The following is an 11,596-nucleotide window of genomic DNA, read 5'->3' as shown; positions in this document are numbered from 1 at the left end:
AAGTGCCCTTTGTGATAAACAATTTAAAAATTGAATAAGCCCACCCAATACAATAATATAAATGTGTTGATAAGTATATATAATCTGGATTATACTTAAGAAAATCAGATATCTCAAATTCATAGAAATAGAAAGTAGAATGGTGGTCACCAGGGGTTGTGGGGAGAAGGAAACGAAGAGTTGTTTAGTGGGTATAGTTTCAGTTTTGCAAGGTGAAAAAGTTTTGGAGATCAACTGCATAACAATGTGAATATACATAAAATTATTGAGCTGTATGCTTAAAAATGGTTAAGATGGTAAAAAAAAAAGAAAAGAAAATCTGTTATCTGATATCAAGCTGACACAGGGAATTTATTTTGTAGAAAAGCAACATCTAGAGAATGCCATACAACCCTAGTACATCTAAAGTACTATATATAAAAATGACAATTGCTCATAACAACAACATTGAAGCACTGAAAGATACCAAAGTACTTTCTGAATCCAAGAAGTCAAATTATAACCAGTACGGTTTTAATGTCCTAATATGTATCGAAATGCTAATATGCTGACATGTGGTAAACCAGATAACCAGAACATCCAGTAATGTGACTTGGGTGACACGTAAGTTAACCTGGGACATCCAAGTCTTTTGACAATACATAAACTCGCTCATACTCATCTGGTGTACATCCACACAAATATTTTAAAATTCCAATTTCTTGGTCAAGTGATATATTTTGCTTGAGTTTATTAAATACATTTAGATGTCTCTATTATACAAAGTTAAATGTACAACTAAATTAGTAAAAAGTGCTGAGATTTTATGGGAACATTAATACTCTGACAAAAATGTTTATCAATGTACTCTATACTCAATATTGCTTTTTTTCATTTAAATCTAAATTTTTCCCTTCTATTTTTAAACCAGTTCTGTGATTTTTTAATATGAAACCTATGCCTTCTCAATTTATACAGTTTCTTCTCTTTTTTCCCTTATTTCTTAGCTTAAATTCAGTTTAAGCTTTATTGGTATCTTAGGCTTCACGTGTATTCTTACTCCTAAACACCAGCAGTTCTTCAGAGGCCTAAAATCCAGCATGGGAATTACTATATTAAATTAGTCCTAGAAAAAGCATTAAAGACATTTCTTTTCTGAAATATACAGAACATGTCACGCCAAACCTCTTGTTTATACCATAAACCGGTAATATTGGTAAATTGCACATATAGCTTACATTCCCCAAATAGAATAACTTAAATATTAAACGTACCTTTATGTTACCACCATAACTGACCTTATAAGCATAACAAATGGCAATATTCAATACAAAAATCACAAAATCCACTAACCGTAAATGCTACATATCATAGCATACTAACTCATCTCCCTATGACCTACTCAAACTATAGACAGCAAACTATAGCTTTAAGCTACTCTAGCATTTATACCCTAATTAGAAATTTATACGAAACACAATTTTATGTTCAAATATGGAAATAAGCAACATAATTCCAAATCCCAAAAGTATCCCAGCATTCTGTAAAAAGAAGTATCCCCAGCGGCTACATCCATGGTCACTAGCATCATTGTGCAGCATCTCAGGCACCTTAAAAAAAAAAGAGCAACCTTTAGGTTTCCAGAACCACAGGTTAGTTTTTAGAAGAATCTGCAAGACGGCTTTATATGTAGCTGGATATATTATGAGTCAATTCTCTAAAACATGACCACATATATACACTGACTCTAGCTAATAATGTCACACAGCATTTTCTAACAGCTTAATTAACAATGATTATTCATGGTCTGCTCAGCAAGTCAAAATTTATATTGGTCCAGTTTGCTCCACTGTAAAATGGAGAGCTACACTGATTACCCTGCTTACTGTCTGTATCTGTATATAACATGTGGCTCGCTTGAAATTCAGAGATATGGAAGCCTTACATCATATAAAATATAATTTTAGCAATAAGATTGGCTGAGATTGTTAGGTGGACTTTGGTGACAAAAAGATGACTCCTTCGTCCATTAATAAGAAACCTTTAAGCATTCTGAAGTATACACAGTTCGCCAACAGTATGTGGCTTGTGGTAGGTTTCCTACATGTCTATAGACAGTTCAATGCCTAATTACTGAAACTCTCCTCTCAAAAAGACACATCAGAAGGGGGTAGATACTTTTGTATATCCTTATACACATTAGGCAGGACAAAGATGTGCTTGTGAGCAACAATCCAAAAAGATAAAACCATCAAGGACTTATAGTTTATATGCTACTTTGTCGAGCATTAGAATCACTTCTCACTGCAACGATATTTAATCTAAACCCTTTTAAAAATGGTTTCATTGAACATTTTCTCTACTGACTTCTTAAAAACTTACCATATCAACCAGAGCAACATACATGAACAAGCCCGCAGTAAGTGCAAATATCCACATAGAAACATTTTCAGCATAATGACCAATGAAAATTCCTGTTGCCATTCCAAGATATGCCAGCATGGCTGACAGAGCATTATAAAGAACAGCCTGCTTAACAGTCATGCCAGCCTTTAGTAAAACAGCAAAGTCACCTTTAACAGAAAACAAAAAAAGGAGATAAGGTAATTAAAAAATCATTTTTAAGACACATACGCAAAAAACTTTCCAGATTTAAGAAATTCTCCAGGGCTCCCCTGGTGGTGCAGTGGTTGAGAATCCGCCTGCCAACGCAGGGACATGGGTTTGACCCCTGGTCCGGGAAGATCCCACATGATGCAGAGCAGCTAAGCCCATGTGCCACAACTACTGAGCCTGTGCTCCAGAGCCTGCAAGCCGCAACTACTGAGCCCACATACCACAACTACTGAGCCTGCGTGCCGCAACTACTGAAGCCCGCGTGCCTAGAGCCCGTGCTCCACAACAAGAGAAGCCACCACAATGAGAAGACCGTGCACCACAACGAAGAGTAGCCCCTGCTCGCTGCAACTAGAGAAAGCCTGAGCACAGCAACAAAGACCCAAGGCAGACAGAAAAATCAATTAATTAACTTAAAAAAAAAAAGAATTACTCAGGGTTAACAGTGTTAATCAGTGTAAACACCCTAACAGCTTTATAAACTAAGATATCTTTTATCCAAAGTATTTCTTAAGGTTTCCACTTTGTCAATGAATGTCAATACTACAAATGTCAATAAGTATCAACTATTGTGCTCTTGCACTGTCTTCAAGGAGCTTTTAACTGGCTACAAGGAGGAAGAGGGAGTAGAGAACACAAATGAAATGATCAGCAAATGATTAAGGAAATATATAATTAAGAGCTAAAGAGTCTAATGTTCTGGTTATAAAAGGAGAAAAAAAGAAATTAAGATGAGAATAGCTGAGAGAGGCTTCATGGCACATGAAGGATCTAGAATGTGGAACATAGGGAATTCCCTGGCAGTCCAGTGGTTAGGACTCTGCGTTTCCACTGCAGGGGGCCCAGGTTCAAACCCTGGTCGGGGAACTAAGATCCCACAAGCCACGTGGTGTGGCCAAAAATAAATAAATAAACAAAAATAAAAATAGAATGCACAACACAGACCAGATGTTGAGGATTACAAGCATGGAGCATGAAGACGGGAGGCCTTCTAAATGGCAGAACACATGCCAAGGAACAAAAGTGAAAATGGCATTACAGGTGTGTGCAAATATGCATCTATATGAAGAAAAACAAGGACACGAACTGGGAACCAGGACAACTCTGGGAAGGTTTTAAGTCCCAGTGACAGAGAAAAAGAATTCAAAACACTATTCATCAACTTCTCATTTCTTTAGCTCTAGTGAGTGAAATACTCTTTGTCAACTTCTGTCTGTTAATGGAAGATGATTCTTTAGATTCCTGTGGTCTTATTCATATTGTGCATATGAAGAAAACGATCACTGATATCACCAGTATGCTGGTATAGGAAGATATCTGGTAGGGGAAGAGGAAAAGAGAGGGGACTCAGGTATCTCTCTGGCAACCCCACACAGGCAATTGTGTAATTGTAATCGCAGGGTTAGAATTCTGGCTGGAAACAAACTTGTCCTCAGTAAGAAAGAAAGCTGGCTAGGTTAGTAGACTTAGGAGAAGGCATAAATGAGGAAGCTTGCCGGAAGCTATCATTAGCAAAAGCCAGGGACACTAAGATACTTTACCCACCTGGAAAATACCATTTGTAGGGTTCTCTTACCTAATTCATGAGGCAACTCATGACAAAACACAGCAACAGAAGTACTTAAACCACTCGATAAACCTTCAGTAAAAGCAGCACCTGTGTAAAAATCACCACATTATTTTGTGGGTGTGTATTTTTAAAATCTTAACAGCATACACAATGAAATACAAAAGAAATAAAATATATTCTGGTTGTGAATAAACAGAACTTTCTCAACTGCACTCTGTACCTTCTCCATAAGTAATGTTAGATTACATTCAATTAGATTTAAATTTCCCAAAGGAGCACAAGCAGATACAATTGAGAAGGGAAGGTTCCACTATGCCTTAGAGTGATTAAATGATCTTATACAAACCTGAGAAGTAAATTGCTACCACATAGAACACTTACTTAAAAATATGAAACAAACTGATTTAAAAGGTTTAGGAAAAACCCCTCAGCAGTCAAGAGTACAAGTACGTTTCCTGGCCTCAGAGGAATTCACTATATAATTAGACTACCATGTCTGAGTGTTCGCACATCCTCCATTGTCGCTTATGCTGTGCACAGTGCAGAGAAGGAAGAGCACCAAGCTCCCAGGGAGCCAGGCTGGGCTACAAAACAGCACTGCCTCCTTGGCAAGTGGTTCACCTTGCCAGGCCTTGGCTACCTAATCTGTACTTATTTCCATGGTTCCTCCCAGCACTAAGTTACTACAATTTTTAAGTATTTCTATTACCGCTCAATTGTAGCACAACAATTTAATAGCAAAAAAACTGTAATTCTTCTTTCGGTAGAGATTAGTAATTAAACTTATCAGATATATGAAGATTCCTTTAGCATAAAAGAAAAGATGATGGAAGTATTTAACTTTAATAAATACTGTTTATATTGCAGATAAGAGAACTCAAATGTATTGGGGGAAAAAAAAAATCCTCACATGTGCTCCAAACACCTTAGAGCCTGAGCCTGCAAATTAAAACAACTTTTGGTAGTCACAATTTAGATAAAGGGCCAAGCACAGTTTCCAGCACTTAAACTAACATTTATCAAGTACTTCATTGTCAAAGCAGCCAAAAATGAAATAACAGTTTGATAATCTTAGAAGTCAATAGCCTTATCAAACCAACCTATTCCTTGTTAAAATAAGACTGGTACTTTCATGTGACATTTTCAGAGTCAACCAACAAGGGACAGATACATAGATATATACCAATTGCTAGGCCATCGCTGAAATTGTGCAGGCCGTCCCCCATGATCACCATCCATGCCAGTGTGGCAATGCCGGCATCCTTCAGCTCCTCCCGAGAGTAGCGCTGACTGTGACTGTGTGGGTGGTGGTTTTGGTGGTGGTGGTGATGGAGAATATGATGGTAGTCATGATGGTGGTGAACAAGGTCATCTGACTGGCCAAGTGTATCATGGAAATGCGAATGGCATTTATTCTTGCACCCTCTGGGTACGTATTCATTGTAAACTTCCTGTGGATGAGCATGAGCTATCATGACCTCCTCTTCTTCCAAGATTGCTGGCTGTTGAGAATCAAAGTGGGAGGGCTCTTGTGAGTCAGCTCGCAAATAGCCTTCAGGTCCTAGGTATAAACATAAAGGACAGTGGGACAAAGTCAAATGGCTTTGTTAATGTGCATGGACACATTTCAAACATCTCCACTGACAAAGTCAACAAAAGATCTTAAAGCATGGCAACTCTCTCACACAGACCTGGCAGAACTAGACATTAGAGTATTGTTGATGAAAAACATCAGTAGTTAAATGATCTCATGTACTAAGAATGAATTTTAAATGTTAACCTTCAGTAACTACCCCCAGATCCTCCCTTAATTTCTTCTGCCTCCTTATGTTTTTAAAGATGATTTTTTTCCAATTATAAAAGAAGCACATACTTACTTTATAAAAATATTTCATTTTTGGTATTTAAAATATTTAAGAAAAATATTCCAGAAAAATACTGGAAATTGGAAATAAAAAACATGCATAATTCTGTCATCTGAGTTCCTCTCTTTCAAAATTCAAGGAAAAACAGAAGAGGGGAATTCCCTGGCAGTCCAGTGGTTAGAACTTGGTGCTTTCACTGCTGAGGGCCTGGGTTCAATACCTGGTCGGCAAACTAAGATCCCTGCAAGCCGTGTGGCATGGTCAAAAAAAAAAGGAAAAACAAGAATCTGAAATACCATCATCACCAAGAAACATTTGTTATCTATCTGTGTAAAATAAATTGCAACAATAAGTTTTTGTTTTTTCTTTTTTATACACTGGTATCAACTTTCTTGGGAGCATTCCCGATACTGTGGCCCAATTCTAGAATAGCTGTTTCCTCTCATCATTATAAATTTCACTGGAGCCCATTACAGAGGTTGAAGACAGAATAGATATAGGAAGACAAATGAGAGTATTCACTTGCTCTTTAGAGAAAAGCAACATGCTGGAAAATAAAGGGTGGACAGGAAATCTTACAAATAACTTGGTAGCAACAATAAAGTTCTTCTTCCTCCTTAGTCAGCAACTATATATTGAGTATCTGCTCTGGGCCAGGCACCTGCCCAGATACTGGGACAAAGTGCGTCAGCACGAAGTCTCTGCCTTCGAGAAGCTTATTGTCTTGTGGGTAGATAGCCACTTAACAAAGAAATACATGTATAAATAAGGTAATCTTGGAAGGCATGGGAAGAAAATAGAACAGGGTAACATGAAGGAGAATGACTGGGAGACCTTTGTATTCAGGTGATCAGGGAAGACCTCTGAGGACAAGATGTCTGAGTTGAGAATGGAATGATAGGGGGAATTTATATGAAGACCCGGGAGAAGAGTACTCCGAACTGAAGAAACAGTGAGTGCCAGGCCCTGAGACAGACCTGGTGTGCTCAAAGGATGAAAAGGAGGCCAGTGAGGCTGGACAGGGCAAACCATTGGAGAGAGTGGAGGGCAGGGCAGGACCTTGAAGGTCGTCGTAAGGCGTTTTGTTTAAAATTTCAATTTTAACTGAGTCTGTCCAACAAGAAATGCCAAGCTAACAAGTTACAGGAAACAGTAACTTTACAGTGGAGAAACATGGTAGACACAACGTTAGCCAAATGATCAAAATTAACACCACCTGTGTGTGACAGAGAGCTTCATGTCGGGTGGCACACCATGTCACTGAAAAGGATGCAATACCACTTTGTGGTATTCCTGCCCAAACTGATCAACCTAATGTGAAAACATTAGACAAACCCAAAATGAGGGGAAATTAGATGCAACATTTGATCCTGAATTGTACTCTGGATCATTTCTTTTCCTTTTAGGGGTTAGGGGAGTATAAAGAAATTATTAAGACAATTGGAAAAACACGAAAAAGGTCTATAGACTAGAAAATGCCATTGTATCAGCTTTAATTTCCTGATTTTGATCACTGAACTGTGATTACAAGGGAATGAATGTCCTTCTTAGGAAACATAAACTTAAGTATTTTGAGGTAAAGAAGCATCATGTTTGTAACTTATTCTCAAATGGTTTAGGAAAAAATGTGTATGTATGTCTACAGAGAGAAAGAGACAAAGAATGATAAATGTAGGTAAAATAAATGGGGAATATAAGAAAGGGGTACAGGAATTCTTTGTACTATTCTTGGAACTTTTCTCTTAAGTCTGAATTTACCTCAAAATAAAAAATTAGAGAAAAAAGAGATTTAAGTATATATAGAAATAACCAACTCACTGGCAATTAAAAGAAAGTATGAGTTTAAAAAAAAAGAGCGGGGGGTGGAGGAATTCCCTGGCGGTCCAGTGGTTAGGACGCCGTGCTTTCACTGCTAGGGCCTAGGTTCGATCCCTAGCCGGGGAACTAAGATCCCATAAGCCACGTGGCGCAGCCAAAAAAAAAAGGGGGTGCGGGTGGGGCTGGAATATGGTTCCCCCTCTTCCAGACAGTCCAGGTTGCCTGCAAATCACAGAGCACTGAATTCCCTCCAGCTCTCAGATTTATAAGGACTTACGATCATCTGCGTCTACTTTCTCCTCATTTGTTGACAGTTGAGATTCATACTGGGACAACTGCTTCTTAATCTCCACATCATCATCATTTTCAGGTTTTTTCTGATTCTACAATAGCAAGGAAAAGCGATACTTTAAAATAGGCAGTTTGCTTATGCATACATCTTTAGGTAAACAGTTAAGCAAAAGATTTCATCGAAAAAGACAGCAGAGTAACAGACTTCTAATGGAATAAACCCCATCTAAGGGCAGGGCCTGTACTTAACTTCATAGCACCTAGTAGTTTGTTTTAGGCATAAACTCTTCAGAAAGGTAAAGAATTAATGCTTCAGTAGTATGAAAGAAAAATTACATACTCATCTTTCTGAATGTCCCCCTAGGTCACACAGCCTAAATTTGGTCTTATGCAAACAGCACTGCATCCCTGGGAGCTTTTTATAAATGCACAGTCTCAGGCTACACCCCAGACCTAATGGATTAGAATGGGGATTTTAACTAGATCTCCAGGTGACTCATATACACATTAAAGCTGAGCTCTGCCTCAGGCCATTGATTTAGAACCAGCTAGAGGCACGTTCTCCAGGAATTTAGTGATCTGCTAACCAATTGCTTAGTTTCCTCCAGTGCCTCTTTTGGGCACTGAAACCCCATACTTTCCATACTTTTTATAAATTAAAACTATACCGTGATATCGATATGTATTTGTTATAAAACTAAAATACTTTTCGTGTAGTAAAACACCATTAACAAGCTTTTGTCTTTTTAAACAAATCTCTATTAGTTAGCCTTGAATTTATCACTAGGTTTTTTAACCAACTGAATACCATACTTGAGATACTGTCCATATCTCAGAGCCCAAGAATAAAGGTCACTGTTTGAACAATGGTGCCTGTTTATTACTACTTACACAGAATATTCAAGATAATGAAAACTGTCACAAAAATAATAGAGTTCTTATTTGCAGTATCTTTTGAATATGACTTAATCATCACCATACCTGAGATTTCATTCTAGCTCTAACAGTATATAAAATATCTGTACCTTCTTAGGTTATAAAGTTTTTAAAGGCAAGCACAGACAAATCTTTATACCTACCTCTAGCAAAATGCCTCAAACACAGAGAAAGTACTTAAATATTTGTGAAAATAAGTGAATTCATGGTATTTTAAATTACTTTAGTTGATACTTTATTTGTTTGCCAATGATTATCTGTAGAACATAGACTTTTTAAGCAATTCTTTCATTCCCTAAGTATTAAGAGCCTGTAATGTTCCCTACGCTGAATGGCGGCAATATACCAATATGTCGTAAAACAAGATACACATAGTCCTTGTTCCCAAGGAAGCTTATCACCCACAGGGAGGGAGGCTTTACACAGGTAATGATTATACAATTCTTTGATTGAAATTTTTGATATATTTTACAAAGGAAAAATACACAGTGCTATGAGAGCATATATATATGAGAGCATATAACAAACATTTAAACAAATCCCTCTGCCTGCTCTCTGCATTAGGACAACAGAATAATGTAGACAGGCCAGTTAGGAGGCAACTGCTATCACCCATGTAAGTCTGGCGTGGACCAGGATGATAGTAAGGAAGATGGAGAGAAATGAAAAATTACATTTCTGGATACATCTAATAAAACTAGGTTGGATATAAGGATGAGGGAGACAGAGATGATTCTCTGGTTTCCAGCATGGGCAAGAAACCTGAGAATCCAGTAGAAAGAAAGTTTGACATGGAACTATTATAACCATCTAACTATACCAAGTATGTGATTTAACCCTAATCTGAATGTAGAGATTTCAGATCGACATAACCTAAAACTATGACATATAGAATTTTCCAGGGGTGCAGGATGGATGTCTTAAGGGAAATCGTATGTAACATTTTCTGTTATGGGTCTGAAGAGCTCTGAATACTTGCCATATAACAAATAGTTTTTTTCTTTTTGAGAGAACCAAATGAGATTAAAAGCTCTTATGTAAATAACACTAAGATCTGGATGCCCTTGAAAAGAGAAACTAAATATTTTCTAAAAAGGAATAGGGGAGGAACTAAGATAGAGGAGTAGAAGGACATGCTCTCACTCCCTCTTGTGAGAACACCAGAAAAACAACTAGCTGCTGGACAATCACTGACAGGAAGACACTGGAACTCACCAAAAAAGATACCCCACGACCAAAGACAAAGGAGAAGCCACAGTGAGATGGTAGGAGGGGCCCAATCACAGTAAAATCAAATCCCATATCTGCTGGGTGGGTGACTCACAGACTGGAGAACACTTATACCACAGAGGTCCACCAACTGGAGTGAAGGTTCTGAGCCCGTCAGGCTTCCCAACCTGGGGGTCCGGCAACGGGAGGAGGAATTCCTAGAGAATCAGACTTTGAAGGCTAGTGGGATTTGATTGCAGGACTTCGAAAGGACTGGGGAGAACAAAGACTCCACTCTTGGAGGGCACACACAAAGTAGTGTGTGTATCCGGAGGCAGGGGAAGGAGCAGTGACCCCAGGGAAGACTGAACCACACCTACCTGCTAGTGATGGAGGGTCTCCTGCAGAGGCGGGCAGTGGCTGTGGCTCACCATGGCGACAAGGACACTGGCAGCAGAAGTTCTGGGAAGTACTCCTTGGCGTGAACCCTCCCAGAGTCTGTCATTAGTCCCACAAAAGAGCCCAGGTAGGCTCCAGTGTTGGGTTGCCTCAGGCCAAACAACCAACAGGGAGGAAACCCAGCCCCACCCATCAGCAGACAAGCAGATTAAAGTTTTACTGAGCTCTGCCCACCCAAGCAACACTCAGCTCTACCCACAACCACTCCCTCCCATCAAGAAACTTCCACAAGCCTCTTAGATAGACTCATCCACCAGAGTGCAGACAGCAGAAGCAAGAACTACAATCCTGCAGCCTGTGGAATGAAAACCACATTCAGAGAAAGATAGACAAGATGAAAAGGCAGAGGGCTACGTACCAGATGAAGGAACAAGATAAAACCACAGAAAACCAACTAAATGAAGTGGAGATAGGCAACCTTCCAGAAAAAGAATTCAGAATAATGATAGTGAAGATGATCCAGGACCTCGGAAAAGGAATGGAGGAAAAGATCGAGAAGACACAAGAAATGTTTAACAGAGACCTAGAAGAATTAAAGAACAAACAAACAGAGATGAACAATACAATAACTGAAATGAAAACTACACTAGAAGGAATCAATAGCAGAATAACTGAGGCAGAAGAACGGATAAGCGACCCAGAAGACAGAATGGTGGAATTCACTGCTATAGAACAGAATAAAGAAAAAAGAATGTAAAGAAATAAAGACAGCTTAAGAGACCTCTGGGACAACGTTAAATGCAACAACATTCGCATTATAGGGGTCCCAGAAGAAGAGAGAGAGAAAGGACCCAAGAAAATATTTGAAGATATTATAGTCGAAAACTTCCCTAACATGGGAAAGGAAATAGCC

At 38.6% G+C, this 11,596-nt stretch overlaps 1 protein-coding gene across 1 annotated transcript in view; it reads right to left on the bottom strand.

Moving 5' to 3' along the window:
• Positions 1-322: 322 nt before the first annotated feature.
• Positions 323-11,596, bottom strand: part of SLC39A6 (solute carrier family 39 member 6) — a 20,805-nt gene continuing 9,531 nt past the window's right edge. Inside the window, exons 6-10 of the mRNA XM_024764143.1 lie at positions 8,126-8,231; positions 5,349-5,726; positions 4,172-4,252; positions 2,362-2,552; positions 323-1,589 (exon numbers count right to left, since the gene is read on the bottom strand). Of these exons, the coding sequence (XP_024619911.1) occupies positions 1,437-1,589; positions 2,362-2,552; positions 4,172-4,252; positions 5,349-5,726; positions 8,126-8,231 (909 nt within the window). The 3' untranslated portion in view covers positions 323-1,436. The remainder of the gene's footprint in view (positions 1,590-2,361; positions 2,553-4,171; positions 4,253-5,348; positions 5,727-8,125; positions 8,232-11,596) is intronic.

The sequence above is a fragment of the Neophocaena asiaeorientalis genome, unplaced genomic scaffold, assembly GCF_003031525.2.
Source record: "Neophocaena asiaeorientalis asiaeorientalis breed wild unplaced genomic scaffold, Neophocaena_asiaeorientalis_V1.1 scaffold670, whole genome shotgun sequence".
Lineage (NCBI taxonomy): Eukaryota > Metazoa > Chordata > Mammalia > Artiodactyla > Phocoenidae > Neophocaena > Neophocaena asiaeorientalis.
This window is presented reverse-complemented; position numbering and strand designations above follow the sequence as displayed.